Source organism: Nerophis lumbriciformis, linkage group LG12, assembly GCF_033978685.3.
Source record: "Nerophis lumbriciformis linkage group LG12, RoL_Nlum_v2.1, whole genome shotgun sequence".
Lineage (NCBI taxonomy): Eukaryota > Metazoa > Chordata > Actinopteri > Syngnathiformes > Syngnathidae > Nerophis > Nerophis lumbriciformis.
In genome coordinates, this window is record NC_084559.2 from 46,558,668 (window position 1) to 46,586,020 (window position 27,353).

Here is a 27,353-nt window from a genome sequence, read left to right on the forward strand (position 1 = left end):
CTGGAGTATAAGTCGCATTTTTTATAGACATTTGAAAGGCAATTTAAAATAAATAAAGAATAGTGAACTACAGGCTGAATAAGTGTATGTTATATGACACATAAATAACCAACTGAGAACGTGCCTGGTATGTTAATGTAACATATTATGGTAAAAGTCATTCAAATAACTATAACATATAGAACATGCTATACGTTTACTAAACAATCTGTCACTCCTAATCGCTAAATCCTATGAAATCTTATACGTCTAGTCTCTTGCGTGAATGAGCTAAATAATATTATTTGATATTTTACAGTAATGTGTTAATAATTTCACACATAAGTCGCTCCTGAGTGTAAGTCGCACCCCCGGCCAAACTATGAAAAAAACTGCAACTTATAGTCCGAAAAATACGGTATACCCGAGGAGAGCTTCTACTTTAGGACAAGGTGGAGCGTCGCGACGCAGGCAATGTCCAATTTTCAGCGAGTCCCACCGAAACAAGCATTTCCAATTTGCTAGTATTGTTCTAAATCAAATGATGTACTGAGTGCTACATACTATTTTTTAACAAAATAAAGTGGCGAGTACACAACAACTAAACAAAAACTATTACTGGATCCCATTTAAATCATTTGGGTTTTGTTCTCAAACCTTCCTGTATCCAGAGACTAGGTATGTAAACAATAACGACTAAAAAAGTGATGTTGTAATAATAAGAACAAGAAAAAGAAAAATATATCGATCATTGTTATACTGATAATATACTAGGTGAGGATAGTATCCTCATCTGGATCGATTACACCTACTTGAAGCCTTTGCGGTTAGCTTCTTCTGTCGTCCTGCTGGGCGTGTGTGTTCATAGCATGCTTGGTCATTCCTTTTCCAAAGTACATAGTACGAGAAGTAAAGCCAGCCTGCCTGACTTTGATCTACTTATTCCTTGGTTTGATCATGTGACGCATGACAAGGAGTTTTGTATATTCACTGTCAACAGCTATTTCGAAAAAGAAGATTGTTGCTACTCGGCACATTTCCCAATGTTTTGTTTTTCTGGTTAGTTTGATGAAGTGACAAAATGAGAATGGATTGGCAATCAGACATTTAACATGAAAGAACCGTTCAGTCAACACGGCGCGTGCGAGGTTACCTTACGACTCTGGTCCTCATGGTCGTATTAGTGGGCCACTTGTGCTGCACAGATTTTTGCAAACAGCCATAAATAAATCTCAGCGTCCTGCAACATCAATGAAATATTTATTCAGTGTTAAGACGCAATATTAAAAAAAAAAATTTTAAGACACGGTATTTAAAAAAAAAAAAAAAGTGCAGAGAAGTGTAAAGTGATTGTTCTTACGATGGTAGGATCTCAGCGGCCATGAAGATCTTTTCTACCAGTTCTGACAGGATGTTGAGAAGATGCGCCAGGTTCAGGTTCACATCCTCATTCTTTTCCAGTTTGGATGGGTTCAACTTGAAATTAAATAAATGGACTCGTGAACATGCGGTACAAACAACACAATAAAAATACTTAGGTTCATTAAACAGATTAATGTATAGTTATGTTACCTCCACCAGGAGGCGTTTGTAATCGCCAGAGTTTGTCTGTCTGTTAGCTAGCAACAGAAAATCAAAGAGTTATGGGCGGATTTTGATTAAACTTTTAGGAAATGTCCAAAATGGGATAAGGAACAACTGATAAGGTCGGACCACTGTCAGAATACAAGATTTAAAAAATATAAGTATTTACTATTGGGAGATAGCACCTGGTGGAAGTCTGCACTCTCTTGAGTGATTTTCTAGTTTCTGAAGCAAATATGTGAAACTATGAGCTGAAAGGAAGATCAAAACTAGAGATGCACAATATTAGCGGACAATAATTAGCAACCGATAATGGAAATCTTGATGTCACATCGATAATCCCGAATAGGAAAAATCAGCCGGTAATAATAAAGGCTTATCATCTCTGTTTGTCGTTAGTCTCTCTGTTGTGGTTTGTACTGCTGTCTGGCTCCTCAAACGTTGCCCTCCCCTACAGTATGGTGTATGTCACTAACCTTGTACCACATACTGGCCAGCTGTTCATTGAAAATACCCACAGAGGTCCTTGGGGTTCTGTATACACAGCTAATAATAATAATGTTTGATGTTTTTTCGACTTTTATTTAAATTGTTATGCATTCTAAAATATTGTCTATGGTTTTTGACATAGATTTCACCATACTGCATCTTAATGAAGTGTCAATATACAAGGACACCCAACCTCCTGTCTTACCAATGCGATTTGTCGTAAACAGCTCATATCCATTCATTTTCATGTCATCAACTTTTTCTTATAGAGGCTTCTACTATTGAAGTGAATTATTGATAAGGCATTGTCCATTTTAACTTGATTATTGAAACCCTCCTCTGTATAATACTCACAATTTATGTTACTATAAAAATAGCTTTCGGGGTCAATGTCTTTTTCTTATTTCAGATGTTTTGTACTCTCTGTTCGTGCATTCTGCCTCCGACCGCGCCAGTAAAATCCTCTTCTTTGTCAATCTCGTTTCCAAAACGAAACGTAAGGTCCTCCTCATTTTGAGACATTTATAGTTATTTTATTGTCCAACGAGACATAATCCAGCCAGAAAACAAAAAAAAAAGAAAAAACAGTATCCCACAAAATACAAAACACGATCAAAAAAAAAAAGAGGGGAAAAAAGAAGCTGCGATCCATTTGTAGCTCATCTGTACCGATCTAGATCCTTGAGTTCTCCTATGGTGATGACTTTGGCCTCGTCTGGTGTCCCGGTCAGCCATATCATCACCTTGCAGTGGCGTGTCCACGTTCTTTGTATCTTGTTCTGCTTCTTTAATATGCGTGCGTGCCTGGCAATATCAGCATTTATTTTGGTAAGGTGCTCGTTCAAGAACACCCCCGTTCCCTTTAGCTTCTAGCCCTATTTCATCAGCTCAACTTTATGCTTTTCGGTTTGCAAACCGTGTGATGATGGCAGGTTTCGTGTTTCTGTCCCTCTTGAGAAGCGTGTGGCAAGCCGCTACACAGGAGCTCTGTATATTGATGTCCTGGCTTGTAGGAACTTCAACACTTGCCGTTCACGTGTTTCCTGCTCCTCGGTCAGGGTGTCTCCACCAGCGTCTCCTCCCCCCTGACTGTGGAAGCATAGGAACGGTGCGATGTTTCCAGGCCCGATATTATCACATCTTCCATCCGTGTGTACTGTTCCAGCTCCTCAATTTGTCTCTCCATGCCATCAATTTTAGCATCCTTCTCCTTCACAACTTGCTGTAGTTGTTTCACTTCATTCACCAGGACCTGCAGCACGATTTGCTGTTTAGCAAGGACGCTAAGCTCCCCAGACATGTAGCTGAGAGATTGATTTATCTTTTCCGGCTTTGCTTCAACTTTTCCTATCGACATGTTTGCTCCTTCTTCTTTGTGTTCTTCTGGATTGTTTCTTAGGTTCCAAACCTTGGTTTCTTTTCTCGGTTTTGTCATGTTTTAGTCACAGTGGTGTCTTTTAGCTGCTACATGCTAACATCAGCAGCTATCGATACGACCTTACTTCCTTCACAATAGTGAATATGAAGCGTGAAAAATCAGCAGGACAAATCCTCTTCAAACTCCCACGTCACACTTTTAAGCCCTATAGCTAGCCAGACCCCCCAATACATTGCAAAAATTAAGTGCCCTTTCAGGCCCTATTGTTATTACCGTACCCATCCATCCATCCATCTTCTACCGCTTGACCCTCTCAGGGTTGCGGGGGGCTGGAGCCTTTTACCAGCTTCATTAAGGCGGAAGGCGGGGTACACCCTGGACAAATCAGCACCTCATCGCAGAGCCAACACAGACAGACAACATTCACCCACTCGTGCCAATTTAGTTTTGCCAATCAACCTATCCCATCTACTGAGGAACAGTAGCATGGAGGAAACCGACATAGCATGCCTTTGGGGGTGGGAAAAAGCCGGAGTACACAGAGGGAATGTGTATATATACAGGACCTTCTTATTGTGAGGCACACGCACTAACCCCTGTTCCACCGTTCCGCCCATTACTAAACCATTATTATAAATATAAATTCAGTGATTACCATCACTCAATGTCCTTTGTAATCTGTTCTAATGTTTCAGGATGGGCTAGTCGGTTGCATTCAAGTGGAATACCTTTATATTAAAAAATAAATAAATAAATAAAATAAAAATGAATATATATATATATATTTACATATATGGGGAGATCCTGTAATATTTTCTATTTTTTGTTGCACAAATCAAACACATAATGTAAAATCATGAAAAAAGAATGATTGTTTTCACTGTAGTGTCCCTCTGTCCCAGTATCTTACTCAGTGGCCTAGTGGTTAGAGTGTCCGTCCTGAGATCGGTAGGTTGGGAGTTCAAATCCCGGCCGAGTCATACCAAAGACTTTAAAAAATGGGACCCATTACCTCCCTGCTTGGCACTCAGCATCAAGGGTTGGAATTGGGGGTTAAATCACCAAAATGATTCCCGGGCGCAGCCACCGCTGCTGCCCACTGCTCCCCTCACCTCCCAGGGGGTGATCAAGGGTGATGGGTCAAATGCAGAGAATAATTTCGCCACACCTAGTGTGTGTGTGACAATCATTGGTACTTTAACTTTAACTTTAACTTTTAAGAAAAGAAAGCCACCTTTATGCTAAGTCTCAATTCAGGACTTTCTTCTTTAGAGAGGGGATGTTTTTCATTGTGTTTGTAGGGTTCATATATTTTATTTAGTGTTTGAGAAGCAGACACTTTTGCACTGGATTTGCAACACAATGCCTTTTGTTGTGAATTGGTCCTAATTCAAATGTAACTTGACTTCAGAATGAGTTGAGTAAGATTCTTAAGTTTACCTCACAGGACTGTTTGCTCTCCATGATCTTGAGAATAGTGTCCTTCAGAGCGTGATGGACGAAGGGCGTGGCCGTGGCCTTCATGTACTGCTCCATCAGTGTGCTGGCCAGTGTGGTCGCTCGGAACAAAGTTGTGGCTTCATCTGTCCACAAGAAAAAAAAGGGTTATCTCAGACTATTGTTTTATTCTCCTTTGTGTGATTAATTTGCTTCTGTGGATTCAATAATTAGAGCACCATGTGGACTGATTGGATGATTAATTTGATCTCCAAGAGAAAAATACTCTGTCTTAAAACATCTCAGCTGTGAGTGTGTGTCCAAGTATTACCCTCCATGTTAATCTCTCGGTCATTGAGAGTCCTGAGAAGGGGAGCTTCATCCTTTTCATGTCTGAAGATCCTTAGAAGGAGGCTTGCCAATAAGGTGCGGTCCTGACCACACACATGGGCCAGAGCGTAGATGACATGGAACTCTTTCTGCAGTATCATCTACAGGAAGCCACACAGACATGGATCACTGTAGACAGCATGGGGCTAACCAAATTGCCACTGGATCTGACCTCTTTAAACTCGCTGTACTCCTCTTCCGGCATGATCTTCTCCATGGAGTAGCGGGCACGTACACGCAATGAGCCCGGCTCGATGCCCTTGAGTGGTACGTGAGAGCTGAGATGGAACCACTCATCGCTCATCTGGCCCTTCTGCAGACGGCTCAGCTGGCAACGCATGAATACTGATGGAGAGTAGAATGGAGGAAATCAACATTGCAAAAAAAAAAAGAAAAAAAAAAAAAAAAGAGTTGAATAATGGAAAAAACTGGTGAGTATACATGCAGTATTAAAACACATAGGCACGTACATATGTCACTTTCTTTGCTCTTTTTCGTTTTGTTGCTCAGGCTGATTTCAAATCTGTTGATTTCACTTGAAAGATCACTAAAAACAGAAGAGTAAAGTTTAGAATTTAGAAAACAAGAAGAGACAAAGTCGACTGTGCACTGTGAAGGAGACTCACTCGAAAATAAACTCCTCAGTGAAAACAGGGTTCTGCCCTTCCCTAGGGTGTGTCTTGGCCACTTGGACATTGTTCAGGTAGATGTTGCAGTAAGGGTTAGTGAAATACTTCACTGGCAGCTTATGGGCCTCCTCCACATAGAGCACCAGGCTGCTTACCTGAGAAAGAAAGAAAGGTACAGTACCATAAGTGTACATAAATACATTGTTGTGGGTCACCTAGCAGTTTAAAGACTTGTGCATGGATACCTGTCTTAGCCTTTTGTTAGAAGTGGGTTGTGTTGTTTTCCTTAAATTACTGCAGAATGTTTGAAGGCATTTCATCCAATCCTTGGAAAAAGTCAAGATACAAAAAAATAAGATTAAAACCACTTTGCATGGTAAAAGTATAATACTGAAAGATTAGTTCTTGAAAGGGACTGCACTTTTCTATTCTTTTCTTTTTTTTAAAAATTGGGCCTATTCCTATGTTAGCAAGAACACATATGTTTTTCTTGTTTAATGCATTTAGATTTTTAATATACAGCAAGCACTAGGTGGCTAACAATGCAGCCGCGGACTGTCCTGTAAGAAAATGTGTATTATGAAGCGCCATCGAATCCCTTTTTGCCTCCACTTCGTATTATATGTGCATATAGATATCTGTATATGCAGATGTCAGACCTCGTTGTGCCATGTCTAAAATATTTTCTGTATAGGGCTCCAAAGACATTTTAGTCAGACACATGTGTACTGTAGTATCCCTGCTTTCACTATGAAAATAAAACCTCCGGTGTCAACAGATGAAAAACCATTCGTTTTGGCCTGTTTTTCCATTTTTGTTTACTGGGGATCTTCATTTTTCTTTTCAAAACTAAAAAAGAAAAATGTTTTGCTTTTCAATTTTCTTTTTTTGTATTTTAAAACGAAATTCAAATAAACCAGTCGTTTTGTTTTACAATATCCCTTTATGAAAAGAAAATTAAAATACCAAAACATATACCGGTACTGTTTTTTGCATGTCGTAACCTGAATATTAAGTATTAGCGACATTGTTATGATACGCGCCAACGGCGAGGAACTACTTTTAGCACCGTCTTAATCACATCGAGGTAAGTAGCTTATGTAGTATTGACATACTGAGCCGGTGAGCTGCTACATCATCTCTACATCACCAAGTAGTTTATCAACTTTGACCTTCAACTTAGACTTGAAGATGAGGAGAAAGACACCAAAAGACGTTTGTTTGCGGTCACCTTTTTTTTAAACCCGGATTATTATTAATTATTTATCTAAACGAGAAGATATGAACATCAATCCCAGTAAGAGCAGAAATTGTACAGTATGTGATTGTGTTATTTTCGTAGTTTGTACTTTTTAATTAGCACTTAGCAATACTGCTACTTGCTGGATCCGCGTATCACTCAGCTTCTAAAACTTGTAGCCCACCCACTGTACATTTAGAATCAAAATATAAGTTGTCGCAGTCTGCCATGATTAGAAATAGTAATAACGTAAATATTACATGTTATTATGAATGTTGCTACATTATATATATATATATATATATACACTGTACTTACAGTGTGTATATAAAACGTTGAAGGACGTTTTTGGAAAGCTAATATTACCAATGTTAGCTGACTCTTGCCAGCGTTTATTTACGAGTTAGAATGCAATAAAAAAAGAAAAACATGTGTCCTTGACTTACCTAAGGATTGTGAATGATAGGCAAAGTCCAAAAAAAGGGCAGTTCCTCTTACAAAACAGAGATTAAGATGTTTTAAGATTTTTTTTAAAGTTCACCCCAGCAATACCTGTGCCTGTTCTGGAACCTCCCCTGCAAAGTAGAAGATGTATTGCTCCTCACTAAAGTGCTGGACAACAATCTGGAAACAGTTTGGCCTGAAAATGGGGGAAAGAAAGGAACTTAAGAATTACCTACGGGTTCCTCCTAACTTCACTAAATTATACCAAAGACACCTAACCTGCCAAATAGACTGTCGTGCACACCATATACGGAGCACACGCTTAGGTCGATCAGCCCTTTGGGTTTTGTGGCTCTTTTCTCACTCTCAAAGTAAATCAGCTGGGCGTCATTGCCCTCCAGGATGAAGTAAAGATTCTTCCACCGTTTGCCTTTGCCTGATGGTGAGAACATTAAATATAAGAACACATTCACAACAGTGTTTATTTTGACTTTGATTTAGTTCTACTCAAAGTTTTTTGACGAAAATGTATTTTAGTTTAAGTCCTCTAAACTGATTTAGTCAACAGAATTGCACAACATTTTAGTCAGCTAAAATTACAGTCAATTTAGTGGACTAAAATATAAAGTATAAAAGATAAAACCTCTTCAAAGATTATTTGATATCACATTTATTTAGACTACCTGCCAAGCTTGTGTTTAACGCATAAGTAGCATGATGTTATGGTCAGGAATGATGTACTTAGTCATATTTAGCTCTACAGGTCAATGTCAATAAATACCTTTCAAGGAACTTTTGATATATTTTTTTATGCTATTTCTCTGGCAAAGCAGGTATGTAAATTTGGAGTTACAATGCATGCTATTATCATAGTTTATTTATGATTGTGGGAGAACCAGAAGCAGCAAATACACATATGTGGCAGCGCAAATTTAATCCATCCATTTTCTAGCGCTTGTCCCTTTCGCAAGCGCAGGTGGTGGATTGGGGAGGGGGGGAATCTTTCGTTTGTTAGTATATGTCCGCCTCAAATAAATAAATGTATAGGAAACACTGCATCTATTTCTACTTTTGCTGCATGTGACGTAAGCACGTTGGACCACATTATAAGTTGTCATGCCTTTAGATTTACCATTAAATAAACGATTCTTTGAGACAGAGAAAAACAGAAGTTGTACCGTAAATTCCGGACTATAAGCCGCTATTTTTTTCCTACACTTCGAACCCTGAGGCTTATTAAACGGTGCGGCTAATTTAAGGATTTTTCTTCACTGATGGCCATAATGGAAATAGCTTTTAAAAAACACAAAACAAGCTAATACACTGAAAAGGTGTGTTATTGTTTGTGCTATGGTGCCATCGTTTGAACAAGTTTGCTACCTTTCAATTAGTGCTTTCAACTGGAAGTAGAAGTGCAGTTCTCTAGACGTCCATAGCGTTTTTACTCATACAAATTCTTTAGTCATCACTCCAAGCAAAGTTTGTAAGTTTTACAATATTACTAAAATAATAAATAAATAAATAATAAAATAATTTCTTACTAAGCCATCCCATGTGTGATGTCTATAGGAGTGTTTTCAAGCATATCTGCTATCGTAATGTAATGAAGCTATCGTTGTTAGCATTAGATAATATGCTAACACGTTTACGAGTGTTTTCTTAGTATTACCACCTTACAATGGCACTCTGTATTGTTCCAGTTTCACAATTTCTTTAGTAAATCCACTAAGACGTCACCGTGGAGTTATTGAGTCTGTTCAGCTGATTGTAGAGCTAGCTTCCGCAGCTGCTGGGTACATGACGATGGCTTCTGTTTTGTTTGAGCAGCCGTTTTACTGCCATGTTACAGACACCGTTTGGAAATCATTAAGGTATATAAACAAACATTTACAAAATCTCACTGTGTAAATACTTAATTTCACAAAGTATATATCTGCGACTTATGGTGCGGCGGATATATGGAAGAAAAAGATGTACCCTAAAATTTAGTGGGTGCTCTATAGTCTGGAAAATACGGTAATACTGTAGAATTAGCTTTGACTTACAGTTGTGTAGATGTCACAATGGCTTTTTTAAGCTATGATGCCATCATAGCTTAAAAAATTAAAATGTGTCCTCTTCACTTTCTCCCAGGTGTACACATATTCCGATTTGAAACATGTTAAATCCATTCATTATTGTTTTGGCAGTCAGATATCAAACTTCCTATCTCACGAGGAAAAGCATCCGATTGTCTCTCCTTCTTAATAAACTCCCGGTCCCTCTTTCATATGCACACTATTAAAAAGCTGTGATTAGATACAGTATATCCTTAATTTGTCCCACCCATCTACATGACAAAATTGAATATGATTGAATTTAGTTTTTATCAATAATTTCATCTCGTTTTTGTTCGTTGAGTTAATTTTGTCATAGTCTTAGTCAAGTTGTGCATTTGTTTTGATAAGTTATCGTCTTATTTTATGTTAAAATAGGTTGTGGACCATAACTAAGATGCAAAAACTCAATTAACACTGATTCACAAGAGATGATACTACTAATGTGACGTACCTTTGTTGAAGAGGAGGTAGCCTTTCTTGACAATGTTTTTATAGAAAGCATCTTTTGTTTTTCGCCTGATTGTGTTGTAAATTTCTCTCCCATCCACTGTGTCTGTGATGACTTGCTCTTGGTGCTAATGAAATACATACGGTGCTATAACAACAACACAAATACAGACAAGACCACCCAGCCTCCATATACTATCACAATTAACACACTTCAAATATTTTGTAAAAGAGAAAACAAAGAAGACAATTTGTCAGCTATGGCTTGATTGCTTTTACAGTTTATACAAAACAATGTATTTTTGTTTTTATAGTTAATCATTATAGTAGCATGTTTTTAGAAGGCATGTACCAACCTGCACTGAAACAGGATCTTTCAAGTTGTAGCCTTCGACAATCTGCTCTTTTTTGTAGTGGTCGATGATGTCGTCAACACTGACAAAAAATTAGCACAAATGGGACATAAAGAACAATTTGGTTTAGATAAAAATATAGAATAGAACAGTAGAACATACAGACGGGTCTTAAACTCTCTACTGGAAGTAGAGTCAGAATGAGGCATGATATACAGCAGGCCTGGGCAATTATTTTGACTTGAGGGGCCAAATTTAGAGAAAAAAATGCGTCTGGGGACCGGTATATCTATTTTTAGGAACACAAATACAAAACCTCGCAATAATGTCTGATTGATTGCTAAAAACATTATGACAGGCCGATTTAAAATAATGGAATTTTAAATTTTTTTACTGAATGAGACACCCAGAATGTACATGAAAATAAAGAATGTGGCATTTACAATATTAACTATGAACGATAAAACACTGAATATTGACAACATATGAATGTCACACCCCCTCTCGATCAACATATTTTACACTCAAGCAAAACGCAACAAAAATGCAACAAACACAGCAAAATATGAACGTGAAGGGTAAAAACCCCACCTACAATCTGATATATCACTAAGCTTTAGCACTTTGTTGTACAAATCTCCTTCCGCACCTGTCCCTGAAACCCGCATTTCAGGCTGGCCGCTCTGGATAAACTCTGTGGAAACGCTCCCCACCAACACTGCTTGGTGCCTCATCGGAGCTGCTGTGACTTAGATTACCGGTACCATAGTAACTAATTAGATTACTATAGTAACTAGTATGTCATGCAAAAGCGCAGATTCCAACCCTTGAAATACTTTGTATAGTTCAAGACTTACGGTAATTTGAAAACATCACTGCACATCATAATGGCAGCTACAGTTTCCATCTTAAAGATCTAAAAAAATTATTTGGGAATGTCCGGCGGGCCAGATTGAAAAGCTTAACGGGCCGCATGCGGCCCCTGGGCGTTAATTTGCCTAGGTCTGATATACAGTATGTAAAAAATAATTCCCAACATCAGCCGGCTATTTTCTTCTACATCCAAAAGTATGTTTTATACTTTTAGATTACGGTACCGTGATTATATTGGCATACTAACCTGTTGTAGTACCTCCCCCCCATCATGTACTGGTTGGTGGGGGTGGGAGAGATCTTAAACCTTTGGATGTTCTCATTGGTGCGAAAGAAAAGGGAGTAGTCCCCAGGTGTGTTGTCTGATGGCCGCACCAGGAAACTGCACACCTGTCCAACTATGAATGAAAGGGAAGACAAGATGTATTCTAGTGCACGCTTAGCTGTCAGAAATAAAAATGTGTTGGTCAGCGTCAAAGAATAACGGCACCTGTCATCAGCAGGTTGTAGGCCTCTTGCTTAGTAATCTTTCCGTGATACCAGCTGTGGAAGATTCAACAGGTCAGTTAGCTATGTGGTGGTCGAACAATTCAAATCAACAATCAGAGTGACAGCTTTCTCATTTATGTACCTGTGTGTTAAAATTAGGGATGTACCGCTCAATCAGCCAACGATCAGTATCGGACGATTTTTGGGAAAATGGACACGATCGCCATTGCTGATTAATACCAATCAAAATGGTCGAATCTCTCTGGCTGACACTGGATCTATTTTTAGTCACCCGGCTGACAAGCGGCTAGCAGCTAATTACATGTCTCCATTAACAATGTGGAGCCGCTCCGCTAAGCTAGTAATGATCACCTCCATTACAGCAAATAAACTGCATTCTTTAGTATCGTAAGTGTCATTATTAAGTATCATTGTCACTGGAGGACGAGGGTAAACATGAGAGCAAGCCAGGAGCAAGCATGCTAATTGCTAAGATAACTGCTAAGCTAGCTTTAAACAAAACAAGAAATAAGTGCTGAGTAAACTTAAAGAAATGTAGATGGAAGCGCATTCCATCCATAAAACGGTGGTGTTGATACCAAGGGTTGTATCAGTATATGATCGATATTGGGGGATTAGGTTGACATTTTTATTTTCTACAAATCTTTTATTTTGTTGTTTTTAAACATGTTTACAAACACAAGGAATAACTCAACGGACACAGGATGACTTTTAGGAAGGGAAAAAAACAAGTAGACAGTTTTTACTTTTGTTTAGTTATCGTGTACTACGGACTTTGTTTTGCTCAAACAATTGTATGTTATGAAAGAGAATAGGGAACTAATTTAAATATTGTGTTGATATTGTTAAACTGCCAATAGCACTCACCAAAAATACATTGAAACATTTACAGTTAAAACATGTGATTGGTATTGGTATCGACCGATTTCACTCATGGATGATCGGTATCGCAATGAGCATAAACCCTGATCGGAACATCCCTAGTTAAAATTAAGATCAACCAATAGACTTACATTTTTCCCTCATGTGGATCCTCTTCCCGCCCCTAAAATTGCAATAATGGAAAGTATATTTAGCAGGGCCAGTAGTGTATTAGTTGTATCGCCAAACAATGCAACTGGATTTCATTGTGCAACAAATACAATATAAGTACACCGAAATGTATGATTCACTTACCACCTCCTCCACCAGATCTTCCACAATGAGGCCCTGCTCCTCTGTGCGAACATTGGTCACCCACATCCAGCCGTCGTCCAGTTCATTGTGAACAATAAACATGTCACCCTTCAGGAAGCTGAGAACATATTGCACAGACAATGATTGTTACAAAGCGGTTTTATGTGGCAAGACACAATGTAGGTTATTATTTCTGAAATAAATCATCACACATGTTATTTGTGGTGCTTCCATATGTGCATGAACACTTTGGGTGAAGTACCAAAGAGTAACCAGCAGGGGTCGAAGCTGTGCAACGTTTAAGGTTTGTATAGCTCAGTCATAAAATGTAAAGTACAATGTGAATGGGCATCTTTTTATGTGTAAGACACATAGGAATGCCTACCTGATCTCATCAGTATCTGGCACTTTGGTGTATGGCAGTATGGCCCTTACTCTCCTCCGGTCTTCTACAGGCTAGGGAAAGAGAAACAAACTCAAATTAAATGAATAGTTTGAAAATCACATTTCTGCATTCGCTCATCTTACAATGTTTAGTTTAGCTCAAATGTAAAAAGTAAACGATATTATACCAGCCATGCACAGAAACAATCTCACCTCTGGAGGGGCCACAGGCCATAGGAGCTTTTCTCCTTTGAGCAGGCAAGACACATAGCTGTAGTAACCAATTAGGTCTGATAAGGAGGAGAACCGCCGTCCACCAATGTAATAGTCCCCACACATGGCAATTATCCTGTAGAGAACACAAAGAGCAATAACCATCATTAACTAAAATAGACATTTTCGGGAAAAATTGGCTGTGAATGTAGAAATGCGCAACTTGCTGAAATGCATAAGCTTATCTGAAATGCTAATGTTATCATGTTAACAGTTACCATGCGTCAAGTACCAAGTTATATGACTCTGAGGTGTATGGCTGCAAAATTGTCTAAAAAAATTAGCATGTTAGCATGCCAATGTTAACAGTTAACATGCATCAAGTACCAACTTATATGACTGAGGTGTATGGCTGCAAATTTGGCAAAAAAAATCAGCGTGTTAGCATGCTAATGTTAACATGCTAACAGTTAGCATGTGTTAAGTACAAAGTTGTATGACTAACGTGTATGGCTGCAAAATTTGCACACAAAAAAATCAGCATATTAGCATGGTAATGTTAACATGCTAACAGTTAGCTTGTGTCAAGTACCAAGTTATATGACTGAGTTGTTCAGCTGCAAAATTGGCTAAAAAAGTTTGCATGCTAACTTTTTTTGCTACTTATAGTTATCCATCAATCCATTTTCTACTGTGTGTCCCTCTTGAGGGTCGCGGGGGGGCTGGAGCCTGTCCCAGCTGCACTCGGGCAGAAGGCGGGGTACATCCTGGACAAGTCGCCACCTCATCGCAGGGCCAACACAGAAAATATTCACACTCACATCCACACACAAGGGCCAATTTAGTGTTGCCATACTTATATTACGTTGAAAGTGTATAGTGTCACTGTGTGTTAGGGATGTCCCGATCCGATATTTGGATCGGATCGGCCGCCGATATTTGCCAAAAAATGCGTATCGGCAAGGCATGGCAAAATGCCGATCCAGATCCAGTTTAAAAAAACTTTGGTCCGTGTTTTCCAACGCACAGATTTAAATAATACATTCCACTTTTCTGCTGCTCCCTATTTTCGTTCCGCATTTTCCAGCACACCTTCAACACATCCACAGGTCTATGGATTCTCACGCAGTTGCTTTTAGCTGCTGGCATTGCACTACAGGCTCTTCCCACTCCTTCTTCTGTCTCCTTCTCACAGACAGCAAGCGCAACTTCTTACACACGTCACACACGTATACGTCCTCTCCCAGTAGAGAGGTAGCAGCATGGCAAACGTTAGCTGTGATGCTAGCGCAGCCGCTAAGGTGCGCGCCTGCTCAAACGTCCTCTGTGCACGGCAAATCTATGCCACGCACAAAATCAAATAAAAAAATAAGCGCATAACAATTTTCGACACACGGACACGACAGAGAAAACAGTTTTCGTCATCATTGTTCAAATATTGTAAGGTCTGTCGAGACGCTTATCTCCATTCGGTGCCACATGTCCACACCATCAAAATGCCGAGGCAAAAAATTGCACATCAACACCGTATGAAAAAATTTGTGATTTTTTTTAGTTGTGATTTCCTTCTCTGCATGAAAGTTTAAAAGTAGCATATATTAATGCAGTATGAAGAAGAATGTTTTAATGTAGACATGCAAGCCTTGAAAGACCATTTTGAAAATCAAGACTCCATTTTCTGCAAATGGGTGCATTTCTACCCTATATTTTAACTTTAGATTTATTCTCATATCAAACTCTTTTGGCTGTCTTTTTGACACTTACATCAGGCGCCCCCCTCCACACCCCGGATTATAAATAATTCAATGTGATTATCTTGTGTGATGACTGTATTATGATGATAGTATATATATGATAGTATATATCTGTATCATGAATCAATTTAAGTGGACCCCGACTTAAACAAGTTGAAAAACTTATTGGGGTGTTACCATTCAGTGGTCAATTGTACGGAATATGTACTTCACTGTGCAATCTACTAATGAAAGTCTCAATCAATCAATCAAAACACATAGAATCATCATACTGCTGTGATTATATGCATCAAGTGTGCGTTACCGAATACATTTTAAACTCCTTTTATTTGTTTTTAAATGTCTAAACAACCTCGCGCCAACCTATCTCTCCGACCTCCTTCAGCCTTACTGCCCCACCCGATCCTTAAGATCAGCCGATCAGCTGCTGTTGACGGTCCCTGACACAAGGCTGAAGCTTAGAGGTGACAGAGCTTTCGCCGTTGCTGCTCCCAAGCTCTGGAACGACCTACCCCTGAGTGTTAGACAAGCCTCCTCTCTTCCTGTTTTTAAATCTCTCTTAAAAACATACTTTTATTCCATGGCTTTTAACACTGAGTGATATCCATCCTGCAATGGCGCCCCATAATACACCTGCTGTGATCCTGTTTTTATGTTTTTATGTTTTTATTAATTCTATTTTAATTATTTATTTTTTATCATGTTCTGTTTGTGTTGTGTTGTGTTTGCTCGGTACTCGTTTTATCTTTTAACCTGCTCATTGTACAGCACTTTGGCTACCCCTGTGGTAAATTTTAAATGTGCTTTATAAATAAAGTTGATTTGATTTGATTTGATTTGATCAAGTGTTCATTCAAGGCTAAGGCAAAATATCGAGATATATATCGTGTATCGCAATATGGCCTTAAAATATCGCAATATTAAAAAAAGGCCATATCGCCCAGCCCTAGTTCAATGATGCCATTTCTGTTTGTCATGTATCATTTTGTCTATTTTGTGTTTATCCTTGAATAAACAGGTCAGTTTCTTGTTACCAACCATTGTGTATTATTCAAACTCCCCTAATTCAGCTGGCTAGTTGTTATCAAGAGTACTAAAACCCTTTTCAACATGATTCTGACAACTAAGTAGGCTAAATAACTTTAAACTTTAATACATGCTCGGATAGGCCAGTATCGGTATCGGTCAGTATCGGTATCGGATCGGAAGTGCAAAAACAATATCGGTATCGGATCGGAAGTGCAAAAACCTGGATCGGGACATCCCTACTGTGTGTAGTGAACTACATGTTTAGGGATAGTATTAAATACATTTTAACCGACACTAGTACCAATTCGGTACTTGGAAAATGGGTTGGTGCATAAATGGTACCTGAACCGGTCTTTAAAAAATGAAAACCATGCAAATGTTTATAAAAATAAACAAAATAAATAAATAAAATAAAATAACTTTTATTTTTAAATAACATTTTGTGATTCAAGTTGTCTAAGAATTCATATACGTATACTAATTATAAAAATCAAATGGTACAATGATACGATTTGACAAAAATTACAAAAAAAATCCACAACAAATTGTGAACTATTGCAGCAATACAGAACAGAGAACATACAAAAAAAAAACGTTTGAGTTGTGATATTGATGCTTACAATTCCAGGGGTTTGTGAATGTAACCTCGCTTGCTATAACTATCATTGGTGTTTAATGAGGAAGCGGTGGTACGAAGGCTGCTGTTGGTGTGTTACGGTCGGTATTAAAGTTAGAAAATTACCACATTATTTACAAGACTTCACTTGCACAATAACTCCGCCAAACACTTGTTGCAATTGGCGGAGAGTGAGACTGCATTCTAAATACCGTATTTTTCGGACTATAAGTCGCAGTTTTTTTCATAGTTTGGCCGGGCTCCAGTGCGACTTATATGTTTTTTTCTTTTTTTATAATGTATTTTCGGCAGGTGCGACTTATACTCCGGTGCGACTTATACTCCGAAAAATGTGGTACTTAGAATTGAAACGAGGCACTGAAAGCAGACCGCTAACTAACGTTTATGTGGTAATGGCACCGGGTTTGGTGCCCACCGCTCCACTTGTTTGAGCCGCATACAACTACTGTTTTAACAATGCATTTGTATAAAATGATGTCTATAAAACATGTTTATCGGTTTTGATATACAATATGTTATAATAATATTGCTGTTCCAAAAAATAAGATAAATGCATTCAATTAGGTAGCAGCTAATTTGAATTATTTGTACATATTGGTTGACATATTATGACTTGAGCAATTACCAGTTTGATACACGGGCCATCTAAGGACATGAACCATTTGAGGCGCAAGTGTCATGCAATTAACCCTGATGTTCTTTAGAGAAGGGCTTTTTCCCTTCCAGCATGAATGACATCACTGCTCCACACAAACGATATGAGTGGGAGACATTACATCATTGTTACTTAATCAGAAAGGCACATATTCTCCGAAACTACAATCTGGTGTGAAAGTAATAATACAAGCTTGGAATGCTTCGCCAAGACACTTCTCTTTTACTTTGTTTACATGCACCATTTGAAAGTAAGATCTCATGCAGCTATCTTCCTATTTGCTTTCGCTACTATCCTTAAATATCACATTGTGCTAAATGTAAGCACACTATTATATACTGACAACGGCTAAGTTTTCATGCTTAAATTAGTCTATATTCTTAAATATGTAGGTTTTTTTATATTTTCACTAGGGGGCCCTTATTTCCTTTTAGCACGATAAATGCATTGCTCTCCCGGTTGACCTGTGACATCATACCAAAACAAGGCATCCTCACAAATTACGAGTCAATAACCCAGCTCTTGTTGTACCTGATGTCCGCTGTAATATTGGCACAGATTACAAATATTACGTCTCTAATGGCTATGCTGATGTTAAATAGCAAACAGACAGAGAATGGAAGAAAAACTTTCAAATCCTTTGAAGTTTAGCCAATAAGATATGTGGATTGATGGAAGGAGTATTGAGTTTGAAGGAAAAGACCGTTCATTCCCGCCTGGTAGCCATTGTTTTGGAAAAGTTTGTCAGTTATGGAGAATACAGAGTTATTGCTAATACGCTTGGAGTCCACAAATGCAGCATGAAGAGGTTTGTGTACGCGGTTTTCTTTGCCTTGTAATATACCTGCTTTATTTTCTTCCATCTCACTCGTATTTGTTCTATAGTTTGAAAGAAGCCAGCATTCTCCATTATCGCCGTTTCTTTTTTTTCTACCATCAATGGACTTCAAAATGTTAATTTTTTTAAATTTGTGAAGCAAATACAAGGGCATCCAGAAAGTATTCACAGCGCTTCAAATTTTCCATGTTTTGTTACGTTCCAGCCTTATTCCAAAATGGAATTAATAAATTTTTGTCCTCAAATCTATACAGGCAATACCCCATAAAGACATGTGAAAAGTTTTTATTTTTTTATTTTTGCAAAATTGTTAAAAATAAACTAAGAAAAATCACATGTACATAAGTATTCACAGCCTTTGCTTAATACTTTGTTGATGCACCTTTGGCAGCAATTACAGCCTCAAGTATTTTTGAATACAATGCCACAAGCTTGGCACAACTATCTCTGGGCAGTTTCACCCATTCCTCTTTGCAGCACCACTCAAGTTCCATCAGATTGGATGAGAAGCATTGGTTTTCATCCAGGATGCCTCTGTACATTGTTGCATTCATCTTAGTCTAGTCAGGGAGGTGACCAAGAACCCGAGAGTCACTCTGTCAAAGCTACAGCATCCTCTGTGGAAAGAGGAGAACCTTCCAGAAAAACAACCATCTCTGCAGCTATCCACCAATCAGGCCTGTACCGTATAGTGGCCAGACGGAAGCCATTTCTTGGTAAACGTTTGCCAAAATGCATCTGAAAGACTCTCAAACCATGAGAAACAAAATTCTCTGGTCTGGATTGAACTCTTAGGTGTGAATGTCAGGCATCATGTTTGGAGGAAATCAGGCACCACTCATCACCAGGCCAATACCATCCCTACAGTGAAGCATGCTGGTGGCAGGCAGCATCATGCTGTGGGGATGTTTTTCATTGGCAGGAACAGAGACTAGTCAGAATAGAGGGAAAGATGAATGCCACAATGTACTGACACATGCTGGATGAAAACCAACATTTCTTATCCAATCTGATGGCGCTTGAAATGTGCTTCAAAGAGGAATGGGGAAAATTGCTCAAACATTGGTGTGCCAAACTTGTGGCGTCGTATTTAAAAATACTTGTGGCTGTAATAGCTGCCAAAGTATAGAGCAAAGGCTGTAAATACTTATGTACAAGTGATTTGTTTTGTTTTATTTCTAATACATTTGCAAAATGTTCACATTGTCAATAGAGGGTATTGTCTTTATGATTTTAAGGACAAAAATGTATTTATTCCATATTGGAATAAGGCTGTAACATAACAAAATGTGGAACAAGTGAAGCGATGTGAATACTCTCCGGATGCACTGCAAACAGCCTTCTCTTCATTCCAGTTGTTGATTGAATGGGATCTGTTCCGGGTTATATCCCGCGTGTTGAGACTGGCACATGTGCAATACGAAGGCAGCACACACTTACTCGAGAGATCTGGTTTGCAAACGCTAGATTAAGGCGTTTCCATGGGTTGTAGGGAGCTTCTTTCGAGCTAAATTATTTGCGAAATCTAATTTAGTGAATGGAAACAGTCAGTGACACCTTCAGCAAATTATTAGAGCAAAAATACAAACCCCGTTTCCATATGAGTTGGGAAATTGTGTTAGATGTAAATATAAACGGAATACAATGATTTGCAAATCCTTTTCAACCCATATTCAATTGAATGCACTACAAAGACAACATATTTGATGTTCAAACTCATAAACTTTTTTTTTTGCAAATAATAATTAACTTAGAATTTCATGGCCGCAACACGTGCCAAAGTAGTTGGGAAAGGGCATGTTCACCACTGTGTTACATCACCTTTTCTTTTAACAACACTCAATAAACTGAGGAAACTAATTGTTGAAGTTTTGAAAGTGGAATTCTTTCCCATTCTTGTTTTATGTAGAGCTTCAGTCGTTCAACAGTCCGGGGTCTCCGCTGTCGTATTTTACGCTTCATAATGCGCCACACATTTTCGATGGGAGACAGGTTTGGACTGCAGGCGAGCCAGGAAAGTACCCGCACTCTTTTTTTACGAAGCCACGCTGTTGTAACACGTGCTGAATGTGGCTTGGCATTGTCTTGCTGAAATAAGCAGGGGCGTCCATGAAAAAGACGGCACTTAGATGGCAGCATATGTTGTTCCAAAACCTGTATGTACCTTTCAGCATTAATGGTGCCTTCACAGATGTGTAAGTTACCCATGCCTTGGGCACTAATGCACCCCCATACCATCACAGATGCTGGTTTTTTAACTTTACGTCGATAACAGTCTGGATGGTTCGCTTCCCCTTTGGTCCGGATGACACGATGTCGAACATTTCCAAAAACAATTTGAAATGTGGACTCATCAGACCACAGAACACTTTTCCACTTCGCATGAGTCCATCTAAGATGATCTCGGGCCCAGAGAAGCCGGCGGCGTTTCTGGATGTTGTTGATAAATGGCTTTCGCTTTGCATAGTAGAGCTTTAACTTGCACTTACAGATGTAGCGACAAACTGTATTTAGTGACAGTGGTTTTCTGAAGTGTTCCTGAGCCCATGTGGTGATATCCTTTAGAGATTGATGTCGGTTTTTGATACAGTGCCGTCTGAGGGATCAAAGGTCACGGTCATTCAATGTTGGTTTCCGGCCATGTCGCTTACGTGGAGTGATTTCTCCAGATTCTCTGAACCTTTTGATGATATTATGGACCGTAGATGTTGAAATCCCTAAATTTCTTGCAATTGCACTTTGAGAAACGTTGTTCTTAAACTGTTTGACTATTTGCTCACGCAGTTGTGGACAAAGGGGTGTACCTCACCCCATCCTTTCTTGTGAAAGACTAAGCATTTTTTGGGAAGCTGTTTTTATACCCAATTATGGCACCCACCTGTTCCCCATTAGCCTGCACACCTGTGGGATGTTCCAAATAAGTGGTTGATGAGCATTCCTCAACTTTATCAGTATTTATTGCCGCCTTTCCCAACTTCTTTGTCACGTGTTGCTGGCATTAAATTCTAAAGTTAATGATTAAAAATGTTTATCAGTTTGAACAACAAATATGTTGTCTTTGTAGCATATTCAACTGAATATGGGTTGAAAATGATTTGCCAATCATTGTAATCTGTTTATATTTACATCTAACACAATTTCCCAACTCATATGGAAACGGGGTTTGTATTATTTTGCTGAAGATTCAGACAGGGAAATATGGTTTACTACATTATACCTGAAGTGGTTGACCACATTGGTCATGCTGAGGAAAGACAGGACAAAGGAACCGGGCCGGCGGTCACTCTCCCTGATGAGGTAGCTGCCATGGGTCCGGGCCTGGCGCAGCCGCTCCTCTGCAATGGTTCGGTCTAGCTTGCCATGGTACCACCTGAGAAAAACACAAGAAAACAAAGTGATTTAGAGGATGCCGATAGATTGGTATCTTCATACAGTCATGACCTGCATGTCTCTGGACTCAGTGCTCCAGCATGCCAAAAGCTTTCCAGCAACCATCTACATTACCACTAGATGTCACCATTTCTAAAACATGATCCCTAATTTGTGGAAACTAACTTTGAACTTTCTTACACATTTTGACATATTGATTTTAAAGGCATGCTGACATTTCGGAAAACAACATCATTATTGCCAACGGTTTTGGGGGACTTTATTCCCAACATTTATTGTCAATCATCTTTTTTTAAAGTCGATGTTGGCTCCAATTGAATTATTAAAATAAAGTAAAGATGGTCAGTTTCATTGTCAGTATTGATTATATTACCATTTTCGGGGAAGAACAAAACTCCAAGAAGGAATGACATCAAAACAATTATCTTAATAATCAAACACTAACTTGGTTGTTTATGCAGGAAAATAGATCCGCAGAGCAGAAAGGCCAGAAGGGCCTGAGGCTCAGGGCTAAACGTTTCATTGAAATGCACAAGCAAACTGCAACAAAAATAAAAGTAACTCCATCTAATTGATTCCTGTTAGGTAACATGAGCGTGTCAAAGGAAACCCGATGGCAGGAATTCCAGTGGTTGAAAATAGGTTCCAAATTTGGGGGGATGTAAACATATTAACAGGTTTTGCGCTCTAGGCAAACTCACTCCATTCACTTGCAACTAATTAATGTTGTTTAGTTAAACATTATGTGACAACTAAACTTGCCTTTCACGTTTACTTTACTGCCGCTCCTTCTGCTGGTTGCTTGCTCCATTGTTTATAAATCTAAACAATGTGATCACATTTTACATGATAGACATAGTCAATCTAGCCATTCATTTTTGATTGCTTTTCCTGTTTAGGCTTTGAAGTAACAGGAGAGCTGGAATACAGACACTGATCGGGGTTCGATTCGATTCCTTGGGTGAAGATTTGATTCAGAACTGATTCTCAATTTAATGGATTCTTGAGTCAAACAGATTCTCGCAATGCATTATTTTGTATAATAATTCCAATGAAACTTTTTAAAAACAGATTACAGGTTAGAAAAGTCCCTTCTTGTTGTATTGAGATGGCCTAAAAAAAATTATTCATATAAAAAAAAAAAAAACTTTTATTCATTGGATTTTTGATTATATTTGATGAGTAAGACTGGAGATTCGGATATGAATTTATTTTTTTGTTCACCCCTATTGACCGGTCGCCAGAGAAACCTCCTTTCACGCTCAGATTCACACCGATGAAAATTTAACAGTGACTAGTTAATCTTACACATAGACCTGGGCCAATAATACATTTAGCTAGACCAGGAGTTGGCAACCCAAAATGTTGAAAGAGCCATATTGGACCAAAAATACAAAAACAAATCTGTCTTGAGCCTCAAAAAAATAAAAGCCATATTACATACAGATATTGTCATGAGATACAAATTGAATTAAGATGACTTCAAGGAAACTAAATGACCTCAAATATACCTATAAACGAGGCATAATGATGCAATATGTACATATAGCTAGCCTAAATAGCATGTTAGCATCGATTAGCTTGCAGTCATGCAATGACCAAATATGTCTGATTAGCACTCCACACAAGTCAATAACATCAACAAAACTCACCTTTGTGCATTCATGCACATCGTTAAAAGTTTGGTGGGCAAAATGAGACAGAAAAAGAAGTGGCATAAAACACGTCCTAGAAAGTCGGAGAAAGTTATATATGTAAATAAACTACGGTGAGTTCAAGGACCGCCAAAATTAGTAGGACAAAACGGCGCTCGCCAAATACTCGAATCAGTGAGGCATGTTTAATATAAACAGTGTGCTTTAAAACAATTAGGGAGGTTTGCGTCATGTTTGTCCTCCTACGGAAACCATATTAAAACAAACAAAAAAAATGTTTACCCTCATCTTTTTCCATTTTTCATACATTTTTGAAAAAGCTCCAGAGAGCCACTAGGGCGGCGCTAAAGAGCCGCATGCGGCTCTAGAGCCGCGGGTTGCCTACCCCTGAGCTAGACGATATATTGTCCCACCAATTATTGCAGAGAAACAATATCATTGTCAACCATTTTGTGAGACCAAATGTAATTGCAATTGGAAGGTCAAAACATGTAATTATCCTGAATAAGTAAACAAAAAATAAAATTGACTCGCAATCTCAGTAAGCAAAAGTTGCACTTTCATAAATATTGAACATCTTGAAGTACAGTTTTTCCCCCAAGTGGAAAAACTGTGTCAAGTAGTTTGTATTGTTGTTTTGGGCATACTTGCGCAGCAGTGACGTGCGGTCACTGGAGGCATGATGGCAGGTGTATCCAGTGATTATACTATAAAGTTATTTTCCATTTAACTTCACCAGTTTTAGATTATTTTTATTCAAAATCGCTGAATTTTCACATTTGCCGTTCAAATACTGAGAAGAGACGGTGCGGTGATCAGCAGCCAGTTGAGGCACGTCACTCAATTGTGCCTCACCATGGATTGCGGACTCGGCTAACTGCTGGCCTGCTGGGCAGTGAGACCGTATTGCTCTATGAATTATATTATACATTTCCATAGTTTAGTTAGCTAAAGGTATTTAATGTACAGTGTATTTTGTCAACAACTGCATGTGTGTAACGTATTTCTTGTGCTGAGCAATCATAAAACTGCTGCGAAGACGCACTGTGTGAGGCTCGCGTAATCCCGCCTCCCGGTGCCGGTTAATGCACCTCCGCCGCAGACTACACCCCCTGACGCGAGCGCCACACCAACCAAAGCCCACACCCAAACCCTCCACGTGCAAGACCGAATCCACCCAAAAAAAGTCACTTAACAAGAAGCCAAAAAGTGCAAAAACAACATTGCTCGCGCCGGAGGAGCCGTGAACGACTGCAGGGACACAACATTAGGTACACCTGCAGACTGCAGCACGGATTTCATATTTCATTCATTCACAACTACTCCAACACGAACACCACTGTTCCCGCACTTATAAGTAAAGTTAAGACCATAATAACGTTTTTTTTATTAAATGTGCTTTTTTGTGTGCTACAGTTTGTATGTGTAAAGTTAAAGTTAAGTTAAAGTACCAATGATTGTCACACACACACTAGGTGTGGTGAAATTTGTCCTCTGCATTTGACCCATCCCCTTGCTCACCCCCTGGGATGTGAGGGGAGCAGTGGGCAGCAGCGGCGCCGCGCCCGGGAATAATTGTTGGTGATTTAACCCCCAATTCCAACCCTTGATGCTGAGTGCCAAGCAGGGAAGAATGCTGGTATGAGCTTTTAAACATAACCCGTTAACTGCTGCCAATCAAATGGTGAATAAGATACTCTTTAGGGTTCATATGTTTGTAAATCTGACTGTAATGAAGTCAGTGCCTCACCAGTCACGAACCTCACCGCACGTCACTGTTGCGCAGTCATTAGTGTTGATGGGCTCATCTTGTTATTTGTTTCAAGATGTAATATTCCAACACCGGACATTTGGCTTTTCAGTCATTTTTTTTCCTTCTTATTTTTGTTGTCTCACAAGATTTCCCACGAGTGAGTAGCACCCCCGGCGACCCTGAAAGGGACAAGCGGTAGAAAATGGATGGATGGATGGATGGATGGAGCTGCTACTAGCGAAGCTCTGTCTATACATCCTGTGTCTGTAAGCCAGTGGTCCCGCCTCCACTCACTGAGACAAAGATTATGAATGACTGACAAAATAATTCAAAGTTAATTTCATTCTGCTATGGAATAAAAAAAACGCTGAGATGCGGAAAATGATGGACAGAATGAACCCCCTTAGATTTTGTTTGAAAGTTAAAGACGAAGAAAACACACAGACATGGCAATTTATCAATGACTGTAAAGTTAGCGTTCATTTTTATTTATTGTTCTATTAATTTGAGAAAATGGGAGGAAACTGGAGTATCCAGAGTAAACCTACAAAAGCACACAGCATACTTGCCAACCCTCCTGATTTTCCCGGGAGACTCCCAAATTTCAGTGCCCCTCCCGAATATCTACCGGGGCAACCATTCTCCCAATATTGGGGACATGGCTTAAAGGCACTGCCTTTTTAGCGTCCTCTACAACCTGTCGTCACGCCCGCTTTTTCTCCATACAAACAGCGTGCCGGACCTGTCACATAATATATGCGGCTTCTACACACACACACACACACGCGAATGCAAGGCATACTTGATCAACAGCCATACAAGTCACACTGAGGGTGGACGTATAAACAACTTTAACACTGTTACAAATATGCGCCACACTGTGAACCCACACCAAACAAGAATGACAAACACATTTCGGGAGAACATCCGCACCGTAACACAACATAAACACAACAGAACAAATACCCAGAATCCCTTGCAGCACTCAAATACCCAGAATCCCTTGCAGCACTAACTCTTTCGGGACGCTACAATATACACCCCCCGCTACCACCTAACCCCCGCCCCCCCATCTCCCGAATTCGGAGGTCTCAAGGTTGGCAAGTATGGCACACGGACCACAAGCAAAGTCCACACATAAAGGTCCAAACTGTGATTCTAACCCTGTATCACATGCAGGATTGTACTGTAGTGATCGATGCAATTCGTAACAAAACTGATAAATCAATGTTTATGCAGACCTAATATTTAGTTTGTATTTAATGTAAGTATTCAAAATTCATGCTTTCTGTTTTTGGTATGCTTGCTGTAATGTTTATCAGGTGAGGCTGAATCTGGTCCTCCCTATTCAACTGGGATAAAAAATGTAAATGCTTGTTCCAAATTTAGGACCCAAGTGCCTCTCAAAGGGTAGACACTTGGGGAGGGGAAAATCTCCAATGCCTCTGTTACAGGAGAGCTAAAAGCGCTCCCATCTAGTTATGAGCTAGCGTGAGGTCTGTTTTTATAAAGCAAGTGTGATAAAGACCTCTTCCGAGACAGCTTGCTGAGAGGAAGCAAGGAGGTAGAAAGTAAAGTGTCTGTGAAGGGGGGACTTTGGATGAATTTGTGTGATATGACAAAAGTATTGAAGAGAGAAATTGAGTGCGGTTTGCGAGTGATGCCATGGAGCCAAGAGTAAGACCAATGTGGGAGACAACTGTGGGGAAAAATGCTTAAGGAAGATAGAAGAGGCAAAAGGAAAATACAAAGTGAAAGTGGCAGAAAGCAGAACTCAGCACATGCAAGCCAAAGTAGATTGGCCACAAATATTAAGTGCAAGTTAAGTAGTTGGCATCACTTGTAATGTAAACAAATGTGAAGAACATTATCAGAATTGAGACATTTTCAACACAAATGTTGATAATAAACTTCAGACAAGAAATGCAGAAAAAAATACTAACCTAGGTCTGCAAAATATTCAAAATCTAGTAAATCCTAATCATAAACATTTAACTTAAAATAGTCGTGCTTGAAT

The 27,353-nt window shown here is 39.1% G+C and overlaps 1 protein-coding gene across 2 annotated transcripts in view; it reads right to left on the reverse strand.

The window, feature by feature from the left end:
- Positions 1-27,353, reverse strand: part of rasa1a (RAS p21 protein activator (GTPase activating protein) 1a) — a 71,381-nt gene that overhangs the window by 10,716 nt on the left and 33,312 nt on the right. For both annotated transcript variants that reach the window (XM_061986643.2, XM_061986645.2), the window contains exons 2-20: positions 21,756-21,908; positions 13,626-13,761; positions 13,414-13,484; positions 13,029-13,146; positions 12,866-12,897; positions 11,833-11,885; positions 11,590-11,740; positions 10,473-10,551; positions 10,121-10,244; positions 7,850-8,006; positions 7,679-7,766; positions 6,132-6,212; positions 5,884-6,041; positions 5,728-5,804; positions 5,430-5,602; positions 5,199-5,358; positions 4,871-5,013; positions 1,340-1,455; positions 1,133-1,219 (exon numbers count right to left, since the gene is read on the reverse strand). In XM_061986643.2, coding sequence (XP_061842627.1) covers positions 1,133-1,219; positions 1,340-1,455; positions 4,871-5,013; positions 5,199-5,358; positions 5,430-5,602; positions 5,728-5,804; positions 5,884-6,041; positions 6,132-6,212; positions 7,679-7,766; positions 7,850-8,006; positions 10,121-10,244; positions 10,473-10,551; positions 11,590-11,740; positions 11,833-11,885; positions 12,866-12,897; positions 13,029-13,146; positions 13,414-13,484; positions 13,626-13,761; positions 21,756-21,908 — 2,157 coding nt within the window. The remainder of the gene's footprint in view (positions 1-1,132; positions 1,220-1,339; positions 1,456-4,870; positions 5,014-5,198; positions 5,359-5,429; positions 5,603-5,727; positions 5,805-5,883; positions 6,042-6,131; positions 6,213-7,678; positions 7,767-7,849; positions 8,007-10,120; positions 10,245-10,472; positions 10,552-11,589; positions 11,741-11,832; positions 11,886-12,865; positions 12,898-13,028; positions 13,147-13,413; positions 13,485-13,625; positions 13,762-21,755; positions 21,909-27,353) is intronic.